The sequence below is a fragment of the Lissotriton vulgaris genome, chromosome 5 (assembly GCF_964263255.1).
Source record: "Lissotriton vulgaris chromosome 5, aLisVul1.2, whole genome shotgun sequence".
Classification (NCBI taxonomy): Eukaryota; Metazoa; Chordata; class Amphibia; order Caudata; family Salamandridae; genus Lissotriton; species Lissotriton vulgaris.
Genome location: NC_141693.1, coordinates 871,025,613 through 871,038,855, shown reverse-complemented (window position 1 = coordinate 871,038,855; position 13,243 = coordinate 871,025,613). Strand labels below are relative to the sequence as shown.

Below are 13,243 nucleotides of genomic sequence, written 5' to 3'. Positions count from 1 at the left end.
TAAGCAGGGAATGTAGAACCCGATTCGTCCACTCAGCTACAGGGGATTTTAGTTTTGCCCGGCTATTTTCAGTGTCCTCATAACCTCTTTCAAGGGAAATCAGTATTAGCTCAACTGGGATACACATAAGGCCATATTAATTCAGAGTAGTGACTTCTGAATAATGCCCAACATAACCCAACAACAAGTTACCTCTAGTGTCTCTTCAGCAGTGCAACCAGGCTGCTGTTGCAGCTTCCCTGTGTTCAAGGCTTCAATATACTCATCGCACTTGGCATAGCCACCATCCAGAAGGTCCTGTTTGGCCTTCAGCAGACCCTGGCCAGGTGTCACATCACCAATACCAATGGAGAACCCACGGTTTGCTGAAACAAAGTACAATGTGTTATTAAAAACGGACTATCCCTAAAGCAGAGCTTTAGTTGTAGATTATTGTAAATTGTGCCCCGTTTTTAATGCATGTATTCAAAATATGCTAGTCTCTCACTGGGAAACTCAAGACCTAGTCTTTATAACTTTGGCATCATACAAACATATAATTTAGGCCCAGATTATGATCTACACGGAGTGGAATTTAAATTACGCTCTATAGTTGTAAGGGCTCTGGTGTCCATGGATTTAAGTGTGTAGGCAACCCCGACTTGATTTGTTAGCTAAGAAAATCACTTGCGGCTGCGACAGTATGCGCAGCCAGGCCTCAAAACCCAGCCCCACCCAACATTGTCTCCCGCAAGAGGGGAGATGTAAGGCTCCCTCCAGCCAAAACTATTCTTCCCTTTCTATCCTCTACTCTGCCCACCCACCTTTCAGCATCCCACACAGATGCCCCTATACACATTAACTGTCCAGTCAGAGATGGTAGCAAATGTGTGTGTTAGGCTCCTCACGCAGAGGGACTGCTGTGTAGAATTCACACTTTAATTCTCGCCCCTCACGGCGGGATGCCTGGCTTTCACATTGTGGATACCCTGCCGGGGTTATCTCACAGGGGAATACCAGGACGGGTTCCCTAAGCAAGCGCCGGGAAACCCACTGAGGGTAGCTGTGTGCTATACAAGCTCAAATACATCAAATACACATTCTATATCCTAACATTTATTCACCATTCAGATGGGTTTAACTCAGAACAGGACAGTAATGGCATGGCGTTACTACACATTAACTACACGTAAGGTGTTTGCACCCCCTCAGTTCAGCACAAGTTGGAACTGGGACCTTGGTTGTAGAAGGTTTAGGACAACTTACACAGTGATGTATGCGCAGTGTTACTTTGACCTGCACAGTGGAAATTAGGAGACAATCCTTTTCATTTCATTTAATAACTAGCAAGCATGCCCCCGGGGATTCATCCAGGCATCCTCTCCAATCTTAAGTATCACTCAATCCATCCAAACATTTACCACCAATCAACTGCAAACAACTGCTACAGCCAGTTATTCTCTATTGCTCTGTTGATTCCTTCACCTCCTTAGCAATCCATTTCTTCATCCATTTATCTATCTAGCCACAGTCATCTCTTCCATCCACCTGACCCAACTATTCCTTCATAGAACTTGTAATCTATCGAGCAGCCAGACATTATTGCAAGCAGCCAGCTAGTATTCCCCCAGCATCCGTCTGTTGCTCCTGTCAATTCAGTCTCTACCCTGAGTTAGAGTTTTCATCCTTATGCACGAATATTCGGACTCGTCATTACATGAAATCTAAACAATACCCAGGCCCGAGAAACAGACCGGTATTTTATATGCGTGGAGTGCCCAATAGCTTTTATGAGACAAACTTGGAATTTTCAGGCCGGCACATACAAAAAGCATGGACAATGTGCTAATAGCAATGCTTAACATGTTTATGGTTACAAACATTGAACGCCATTTTGGTAGTGTTTCAGACTATCAGTGTTTTTCTCACCACTCGTTAACAAAATTGACACTTGCACATGATTAGACTATTGATAATTCAAAATAAAAGGGTTTGTTCATGTCTGTGCTTGAGCTATAACCTTTGCACACGCTCCCTGAAATTGTTTTCAGTTCACAGCATATTTTAAACTGCTGTATCATTATGCCAAGCCAATAAATTGAATATCCAACGTTCTAGGTGCTCTCCATTTCTGCCTCCTGTTTTTCATGATCGAGTTTTCCTGCTAGTTTTCTCTCCTCAAATTTGAGGTCTTGACTTTATGGTTTAAAGAAGGCCCCACTTCTATTAGAAGCCTGAATTTTCCTGCTGAAAGATAGGAAACCACATTTTGCATGCTCCCGATGCTTGAACCAGTGGATCGCTCAGTGGTCTGGTCTCCTGCTCGATTCTTGTTTCTCACAGGAGGTCTAAAGGAGTGTGTTTCTCCTGCTCGCTCGAGAGACCAACTGCACTCAATCTTCATCAATTTAATGGGGTGACATTTGTCCTCAAGTATTGTGAGGATGGAATGTAGAGGGGTGAGAGGTTCTTAAACTCCTTTGCATCCCGGGATGAGGTCTGCTATGAGATCTTTGATCCAGACAATCAATATCCATCCAGCATTCGCTTCTTTGTTAGTTCATCCAAACATTCCATCAAGGGAATTCTCCTGCATTCTTTCCTGTCATCCACATAACATCCATCCATCCATCCATCCATCCATCCATCCATCCATCCTTCCATCCTTCTGTCTAGTCAGCTGTGTTTCTGCTGGCAAGCATTCCATTTTTACTTTAGGCTTTGATAAAACTATACCCCTCCGATTGTACAAGCAGTACCTCTTATACAACTGTTATATGTAATACATGTAAAAAGTAAACATACATAGATAAACTGGTGCTAGTCGTGCGAGGCGTGACATGGCATCAGCTGCGTCCACCTGACCCCAGTCTCGCAGTAAAATGTAGAAGATATTGTTCTTGGATCCAGAACCCAGGGTCCCTTTGTCCATACTGCCCGACACCAGCTCACTGTTCTGGATCGTAACATCTACAGAAGATATAAAGACATCACAAAGTCAGAAGAACACAGCCAGATCTGGAACACATCACTTGTAATTAAAACTAGTAACATGGGACCAATGCTTGAAACAAAGGGCTGCTAACATGCTTCTGATCTCCACAGTGTGCTTGGATGACCATTGGCAATAGTGGGAGGAGTGCTTCAATGTTGAATTAAATTAAGGTGTGCCAGTGAGAGACATTTTGAACAAAAGAGAGAGTTTTCCCTAACAAACCCAGAAAGGACTGGGAAATATAGCAACAGTCAAAAGGGAATTGGTTCCTTTCTGTGGTTCCTAAATTAAAGCGCAAAGCGCTTTGAGGAATAAGACACCAAAAACTTTTCTGATCTCAATGGTATATATCCTAACATGTTCCACAATTACCTCAAAAAAGCATAATTTTCATTAAAATCAAATTTATTAAAAACTTAATCAAAGACAGCATGATATATAATCAACAGTTTTGCATATAAAACAATCACAATACATTGACATTCAACACATATACATATTAGCAATAGTTAAAAGTAGCCAAGTTGTCGACGCGTTTCGGTGTTTAAGATTGATGGTACACCTTCCTCAGGACTACAGTAAAATTCTTCAATCTAGAAATATACGGAACAGTCAATTAGTATACATTCATTGAGGGATTTCATTTACAGAAAGTTTTTTAATCTATTGGTGTCTAGAGTATAAATAGGAGGATTTCTTACTCAATTCGCAGTATTCAATTTGCGGTGTCAGTCTAAATCCTGGGGATAGATAAATCTTATCCACTATTATAATTCTGGTTTGTTCCTTTGAAAGACCTGTGTACACATAATATTATTTGGTGTACAATTAGTGTGTTGATTTAATCCACAAAACTACCTCTGTGTCCCCTCTAGAGCTAGGTAATCGTATGCTTACTTTATATTTTGTGGTAGGAGCGTTGGGTTTTCGTTCTCTATGTTGATTTCAACCATATGAAAAAATTCTTGTCCACTGTTATAAATCAGGTTGGTTCCTTAGAATAACCGGTGTATACATAATGATATTGGGTATACATTTAGTGTGTTCATTTAAGACACAAAAATGCCAAGCGCTTTACAAAACTAGATGAAAGTATGCTTACTATGTAACTAGTAGTGGGAGCGTTGGATTTCATTCTTTATACGGAAGACTCAGGGTAATCATCGGATTGGCGTCTTTCCACTCCTCGCCCTTGCTTTAGCGTGATGGAGATGGAGTGCTTCTTTTTTATAATTGAAGAGAGTTCCTTTTATCTAAATAGAGAATGATAGTGGAGTACAAGTATTACACCTTATTGTATTCCATTATCTGTGGGTAAAGCTATTCAGTATTAGTGATGCTTTTAAATTGCATAAAAATAAAGCGTGTTTATTTTAGAGCAATGCATATTTAAAAAAGCGTTAGGGTACATGAAAGATTAGGGCCTGTTTCTATTGGAACAAAGCAAGTTATAAAGTTCCAAAACATCTTAAAGTTAAGGTAATTGCTTAAGATATGTAAGCCCAAACAGACGCTACCCAGTTGGTCTAAATATCCCAATGTCTGCTAACGCCCAGGGAAACAAAACGCCCGGTCGTCCCCTTTCTCTTACCTCCGTAGTCGGAGCTACACGCCGCCTGCCTGGTAACCCGGTCTGCAGCGTCAGTTAGTGAGCTGGGACAAGACGGGTCTTTTTATACTATGTGGCGGTATGCTCTAATTCAATAACTTCTTACACCTGTGCCGATTTTTACGATAAGCGCTGTGTGTTTGCCATTTTAGTAGTTTTTTACATCTCCTTACCTAATAGTGCCTACAAACGAGGAGGGACTAATCGTGAAGACAGAATAATTCACGAAGCGGAGTTGCATTTCGTTTATACGAGACGGTCGCTTTTAATTAGTTTATGGTGCATTTGGCTTTTAGGAGGTTGCACCTCATAAACTTTTGTTATAGAACATTCAGGCCCATGCTCCTGTGAATATATATTGGGGCATGTTACCAGTCTGTAGTCTCAGAGTTGGACCGCCATATTGGTAGTTTATTGGCGTCTCTACGAGGATGTATGTTCTATAGGGCTTAATAGTGCCTACAAACGAAAAGGGACTAATCGTGAAGACAGAATTATTTACGAAGCGCAATTGCATTACGTTTATGCGCGACGCTCGCTTTTGATTGGTTTATGTTGTATTTGGCTTTTAGGAGGTTGCACAACATAAACTTTTATTATAGAACATTATAGAACAATCAGGCCCATGCTCTTGTAAATATATATCGGGGCATGTTACCACTCTGTAGCCACAGAGTTAGACCGCCATTTTGGTAGTTTATTGGCGTCTCTGCGAGGATGTATATTGTGTAGGGCTTATATCACCTATGTTGTAGTACCAGACTCCTTGCTTATTTTGTGATGGTACATCTCAATATAACCACAAATAAATCATATTGTTATTAGTTATTTTTATAATACCAGGTGTATAGTCCACATTAACTACACATAATTATACCTGAGGCTCACTTATGCATGAAAATCGGAGCATGTAGAGTGAGATTTTAGTACAAATAGCTGCAATTTGTAATGCCCAATTCATTATATAGGAAAATAGTTAATAGATAAAAAAGGGCTAATAAATGAGAAATGAGAAAGGGCTCCGGATTGTCATCACAAGGTCACCTCTTACATTCTTATTTGGCCACACAAATATCTTCATTTTTGTTATGTAGATCATTGTTCAGATCATAACTGAATCAAATACACAAACTTGATATTCTACTTTTAGAAGTGAAATGACATATTCTAATTCATCAATATTCCGTTTCTAGGCAAATCATAGACTCAGAGCCAATATTCCATTCTGATAAAGAATTAACATTTATACATATGGACTGTTCAGAATTCATTATTCATCTTTTTATAGACAGATGTATTTACAGGCATAAATCTATTTTATGTAGCTTGTCATTTAATTTATTCGATGAATATAATGATAATTTATATCAGACATCTTTACACTGAACATAGCACGCCTAAGGAAGTTTGCAGAGACTCTGAGCTAGTTATCGCACCAGTCTTTCCCATTCTTCCCTGCTGTTCAGACCATGTGTATAAGTGCGAAATTTAGACATGAAAAATTGTTCTCTTTGTTTACGTTTAACGTCCAGATTTCCTCCTCTCATAGTGGTTTTTATTTTTTCTACTATGCACCATTTTATTTCATCCTCTTTGTGTTTTTCGGTGATCCAGTGATCTACCAATGGGGCATTTTTCTTATGGTTTTTCAGGGCAGATCGATGTTCGGATAGACTTAATCTGATTTCACGCCCAGTTTCGCCAATGTATCCCTTTTGGCAAGGACAGATTATTAGGTAGATCACATTAGGAGTTCTTAGGTTGACATGTTCGTTCACCCAATGTGATGTACCTCTCAATTCGATTTTGTCTGATTGGATGATGGACTTACAATGAGTGCATGATCCGCACGGTTGGTTGCCTCTAATGGGTTTACCCTGATCAATGCTTAGTTGTTTAATTTTTTTGGGCTCTCTATAGGTCTGAACTAAACAGTTTCGAATAGTCCTATTCCTCCTGTAGGAGAAAATAGGTTTGGGTAGGGGAATTTTACCTTCTCTGTTTAGAATTGACCAATTCTTGGTAATGAGGTTTTTTACCTTACAGCTTAATCCATTGAAGTTCGAGACCATGACAATATTATTTTCAGGTTCTTTCTTTTTGTTGCCAGTTTCAAAAAGGGATTCTCTACTTTGGTATTTAGCTCTTTTGTAGCTGTCTCTTATTAACCTCTTGGGGTAGCCTCGTTGTAATAATTTAATTTTTAAATTTTCAGCATGTTTCTCGAAAGAGTTTTTATCAGTGCAGTTCCTTCTTATTCTGACAAACTGACTGTAAGGGATGCCATCCTTCTGATTTTTGGGATGGTAACTTTCATGGTGGAGCAAGGTATTGCGATCTGAAGGTTTAACATACAGCTCAACACATAGCTTTCCGTTATCAGCCTTAATCTTAATAACTAAGAAGTCAACTGCCACCTGACTCTTATTGGCTGTAAATTTGAGGTTCACATCCCCACAGTTGAGCCACTCCAGGAATTTAGCCAGATCTTCCTCTGTCCCTTCCCATATAAAAAAGACATCGTCTATGAACCTAGACCAATGTTTGATGTTCTCATAGAAGGGACAAAGCTCATTATATATGTGGAGTTTTTCAAAATTGCCCACATATAAACAGGCTAGGCTCGGCGCACAGGTGGCCCCCATGCTCGTGCCTTTTATTTGGCAGAAGAAGTCACTATTGAACAAAAAGATATTGTTCAGGAGAACAGTTTCTATACATTCTACAATAAAAGTGTTGTGTGCAGACAGATAACCTTCTGCATCACTCAAGATGTCCTTCATCATTGTAATGGTATCCTGTTGGGGTATGTTGGTGTACAGGGACTCAATGTCCAAGCACACCAACCACTGGGTTTCATTGTTAAAGCTAATTCCCTCTATCTTAGAGATCATATCCTTAGTATCCTTTATATAGGATGGTAGTTTCTCACCTAAGGGGCGAATGAAACAATCAGCATACTTGCTGAGTGGCTCCGTTATTGACTCAAAGCCTGAAACTATGGGTCGCATGGGTGGGTCCCTAATGTCCTTATGGACTTTAGGGAGCCCATTCAGAGCAGGTATTTTGGGATGACTGTTGAATAGATATTTGTACTCATCTTCACATATGATGCAGTCTTCCTTGGCCAAAGTGACTATATTTTGAACTTTCTTTTTAAGTCTATTCCATTCCCCAATATTAGACTTTTTGTAATGGGCATTGTTGTTAAGTAGGGTGTACATTTTTTGATTGTAGTCTTTGGTGTTAAGGACTACAATACTACCACCCTTATCACCAGGCTTAATAGTGATATCATCATAACTTTGTAAATTTTTTAGAGCCTCCCTTTCTACTTTAGATAGATTATTGGGTGTCCAAATCTTTCCTGCCAGTAATTTTTCAAGTCCCATAGAGATCACTTTTTCAAAAGTGTCCACTTCTTGGCTGACCATGGAGATATCAGGGGTCCACGTCGAGGGGGGTTTTAAACCTGATCTATTCTCGTTTGGCCTCAATTCTTTGTTTTCAAAAAATCTTTTTATCCTAATTTTACGGAAGAAGTCCCTGATGTCTTTCTCTATTGTATACCTACAGATACCTGTACTTGGGGCAAATCCTAACCCTTTCTCTAGGATACTTATTTCTCCTGTATTCAGTTCTCTATCTGAAAGGTTAATTATGGGTGCTTTTAAGGTGTGATTCTCTATTCCCATTCCTTCTGGCTGCGGGTTCTCATATAGGGTCTTCTTGTCATTGTCTCTTTTTGACGGAAGCCCTGACGGCCCCTCCCCCGGGTCCTGAACCCACGGGTCTGTCTCTTTTGTGCTTGGCCTAAAAAAACTTGATAGTTGTGGAACTCGTCAGCACTATCTTCTCTGGACTCATTCCGTTTGCTGCTGTCTTGAACTCTTTCAGCTTCGGAGTCACTTGTATTATATGATGTATCAGAGAAGGTTACATTTTTCTTATAGAATTTGTTTCTATTATACTTAAAGGGACGATTATTGTATTCATTTGGGATGGGTTGATCGAAATAGTCCTTTTGGAGGTACGGGTATACCAGTTCCAATTTAAAATTGGCTATATCTTTCCTTAATTTATTTGTTTTTTTATTTATCATATATTCTTGGTATCCCGTAATGTCCTCTTTTATTTCTGCTAGTTTTTTTGTAGCCTCATCAAGTGCAGTGGACTCATTGAGTTCTTTTTCTAATTTGTCTATCTCTTCTTTTTCTATTATTAAGAGTCCCTGTGCTGTGTCTATAATTAGCAACATCCAGTCGCGACTGCACCGGTTCGCGATCAGAGTCCAACTATCTTTAAATTTTTTATCGGTGACAAATAACCCAGGTTCGTTTGCAATTTGTAGACCCTTGGGGATCACACCCTTCTTACAGTATTGGATTATAAATTCTGCGTGGAGTTCAGTACGTATTATTTTCTTCTTAAGATTCCACAATTTGTTCCATTTATCTTCATCACTTTTTGATAGAGTGACGGTATTTATACTTTTAGAGGACCCACCTAGAAGTTTTTTGCATTGGTCCTCTGAGAACCCAAAGGTTCGAAGTGTATCCATTACTTCTTTGTAAGCTCTCTGGCTACAGGAGCCGAGGTAAATTGAACAAAAGAGAGAGTTTTCCCTAACAAACCCAGAAAGGACTGGGAAATATTGCAACAGTCAAAAGGGAATTGGTTCCTTTCTGTGGTTCCTAAATTAAAGCGCAAAGCGCTTTGAGGAATAAGACACCAAAAACTTTTCTGATCTCAATGGTATATATCCTAACATGTTCCACAATTACCTCAAAAAAGCATAATTTTCATTAAAATCAAATTTATTAAAAACTTAATCAAAGACAGCATGATATATAATCAACAGTTTTGCATATAAAAACAATCACAATACATTGACATTCAACACATATACATATTAGCAATAGTTAAAAGTAGCCAAGTTGTCGACGCGTTTCGGTGTTTAAGATTGATGGTACACCTTCCTCAGGACTACAGTAAAATTCTTCAATCTAGAAATATACGGAACAGTCAATTAGTATACACTCATTGAGGGATTTCATTTACAGAAAGTTTTTTAATCTATTGGTGTCTAGAGTATAAATAGGAGGATTTCTTACTCAATTCGCAGTATTCAATTTGCGGTGTCAGTCTAAATCCTGGGGATAGATAAATCTTATCCACTATTATAATTCTGGTTTGTTCCTTTGAAAGACCTGTGTACACATAATATTATTTGGTGTACAATTAGTGTGTTGATTTAATCCACAAAACTACCTCTGTGTCCCCTCTAGAGCTAGGTAATCGTATGCTTACTTTATATTTTGTGGTAGGAGCGTTGGGTTTTCGTTCTCTATGTTGATTTCAACCATATGAAAAAATTCTTGTCCACTGTTATAAATCAGGTTGGTTCCTTAGAATAACCTGTGTATACATAATGATATTGGGTATACATTTAGTGTGTTCATTTAAGACACAAAAATGCCAAGCGCTTTACAAAACTAGATGAAAGTATGCTTACTATGTAACTAGTAGTGGGATCGTTGGATTTCATTCTTTATACGGAAGACTCAGGGTAATCATCGGATTGGCGTCTTTCCACTCCTCGCCCTTGCTTTAGCGTGATGGAGATGGAGTGCTTCTTTTTTATAATTGAAGAGAGTTCCTTTTATCTAAATAGAGAATGATAGTGGAGTACAAGTATTACACCTTATTGTATTCCATTATCTGTGGGTAAAGCTATTCAGTATTAGTGATGCTTTTAAATTGCATAAAAATAAAGCGTGTTTATTTTAGAGCAATGCATATTTAAAAAAGCGTTAGGGTACATGAAAGATTAGGGCGTGTTTCTATTGGAACAAAGCAAGTTATAAAGTTCCAAAACATCTTAAAGTTAAGGTAATTGCTTAAGATATGTAAGCCCAAACAGACGCTACCCAGTTGGTCTAAATATCCCAATGTCTGCTAACGCCCAGGGAAACAAAACGCCCGGTCGTCCCCTTTCTCTTACCTCCGTAGTCGGAGCTACACGCCGCCTGCCTGGTAACCCGGTCTCCAGCGTCAGTTAGTGAGCTGGGACAAGACGGGTCTTTTTATACTATGTGGCGGTATGCTCTAATTCAATAACTTCTTACACCTGTGCCGATTTTTACGATAAGCGCTGTGTGTTCGCCATTTTAGTAGTTTTTTACATCTCCTTGCCTAATAGTGCCTACAAACGAGGAGGGACTAATCGTGAAGACACGATTAGTCCCTTTTCGTTTGTAGGCACTATTAAGCCCTATAGAACATACATCCTCGTAGAGACGCCAATAAACTACCAATATGGCGGTCCAACTCTGAGACTACAGACTGGTAACATGCTCCAATATATATTCACAGGAGCATGGGCCTGAATGTTCTATAACAAAAGTTTATGAGGTGCAACCTCCTAAAAGCCAAATGCACCATAAACTAATTAAAAGCGAGCGTCGCGTATAAACGAAATGCAACTCCGCTTCGTGAATTATTCTGTCTTCACGATTAGTCCCTCCTCGTTTGTAGGCACTATTAGGCAAGGAGATGTAAAAAACTACTAAAATGGCGAACACATAGCGCTTATCGTAAAAATCGGCACAGGTGTAAGAAGTTATTGAATTAGAGCATACCGCCACATAGTATAAAAAGACCCGTCTTGTCCCAGCTCACTAACTGACGCTGGAGACCGGGTTACCAGGCAGGCGGCGTGTAGCTCCGACTACGGAGGTAAGAGAAAGGGGACGACCGGGCGTTTTGTTTCCCTGGGCGTTAGCAGACATTGGGATATTTAGACCAACTGGGTAGCGTCTGTTTGGGCTTACATATCTTAAGCAATTACCTTAACTTTAAGATGTTTTGGAACTTTATAACTTGCTTTGTTCCAATAGAAACACGCCCTAATCTTTCATGTACCCTAACGCTTTTTTAAATATGCATTGCTCTAAAATAAACACGCTTTATTTTTATGCAATTTAAAAGCATCACTAATACTGAATAGCTTTACCCACAGATAATGGAATACAATAAGGTGTAATACTTGTACTCCACTATCATTCTCTATTTAGATAAAAGGAACTCTCTTCAATTATAAAAAAGAAGCACTCCATCTCCATCACGCTAAAGCAAGGGCGAGGAGTGGAAAGACGCCAATCCGATGATTACCCTGAGTCTTCCGTATAAAGAATGAAATGCAACTAGTTACATAGTAAGCATACTTTCATCTAGTTTTGTAAAGCGCTTGGCATTTTTGTGTCTTAAATGAACACACTAAATGTATACCCAATATCATTATGTATACACAGGTTATTCTAAGGAACCAACCTGATTTATAACAGTGGACAAGAATTTTTTCATATGGTTGAAATCAACATAGAGAACGAAAACCCAACGCTCCTACCACAAAATATAAAGTAAGCATACGATTACCTAGCTCTAGAGGGGACACAGAGGTAGTTTTGTGGATTAAATCAACACACTAATTGTACACCAAATAATATTATGTGTACACAGGTCTTTCAAAGGAACAAACCAGAATTATAATAGTGGATAAGATTTATCTATCCACAGGATTTAGACTGACACCGCAAATTGAATACTGCGAATTGAGTAAGAAATCCTCCTATTTATACTCTAGACACCAATAGATTAAAAAACTTTCTGTAAATGAAATCCCTCAATGAATGTATACTAATTGACTGTTCCGTATATTTCTAGATTGAAGAATTTTACTGTAGTCCTGAGTAAGGTGTACCATCAATCTTAAACACCGAAACGCGTCGACAACTTGGCTACTTTTAACTATTGCTAATATGTATATGTGTTGAATGTCAATGTATTGTGATTGTTTTTATATGCAAAACTGTTGATTATATATCATGCTGTCTTTGATTAAGTTTTTAATAAATTTGATTTTAATGAAAATTATGCTTTTTTGAGGTAATTGTGGAACATGTTAGGATATATACCATTGAGATCAGAAACGTTTTTGGTGTCTTATTCCTCAAAGCGCTTTGCGCTTTAATTTAGGAACCACAGAAAGGAACCAATTCCCTTTTGACTGGTGCCAGTGAGAGACTAAAGATTGTGAGTCCCTGAACAGAGTGGTGTACACACAGATCACAAATTATGTTCTTATTTCCAGAAAACCTCTGATGAAGCGAGATTGTGAAATAAAATGTGTTTTGACTTGCTAAGTTATACTTCCATAATGAATTAATAATATTAATGAGTTTATGCATGATTTGTATTAATTCAACCTAGTTTAATATGCATTCACATGAACATATGGGAATTAATATTATGTGCTCTTTGTTGCATTTGCGAGTACGTTTAAATAATAAACTAACTTTGTCTTTTCGTTTTGTTAATATTAATTGCAGCTGTTTAAATAATAGCATGTGCTTATTTTTAAATGTGCTTTCGTCTATGTCGTGTCTTTGTGTGGCAGAGGCTCGTGGAGAATCCTGAGGCTCGTGTGAAGAAGGTCTTTATATTTGCTGCTTATTCGTGCTTGAAGCTAGTTAACATAAACTAATGGGTTAACATTAGTAAAGGGGTGGATAACAGAATGACTTTCATTACTCGAATTAATTAATGTTTTGTGTTTCTTTGCATACTAGTTCTTCGGTAAAGAGGCTTGAGGCCTAGCT

The 13,243-nt window shown here is 38.6% G+C and overlaps 1 protein-coding gene across 3 annotated transcripts in view; it reads right to left on the bottom strand.

Moving 5' to 3' along the window:
• Positions 1-13,243, bottom strand: part of POLR3A (RNA polymerase III subunit A) — a 319,330-nt gene that overhangs the window by 109,243 nt on the left and 196,844 nt on the right. For all 3 annotated transcript variants that reach the window (XM_086922444.1, XM_086922446.1, XM_086922445.1), the window contains exons 15-16: positions 2,785-2,949; positions 193-365 (exon numbers count right to left, since the gene is read on the bottom strand). In XM_086922444.1, coding sequence (XP_086778570.1) covers positions 193-365; positions 2,785-2,949 — 338 coding nt within the window. The remainder of the gene's footprint in view (positions 1-192; positions 366-2,784; positions 2,950-13,243) is intronic.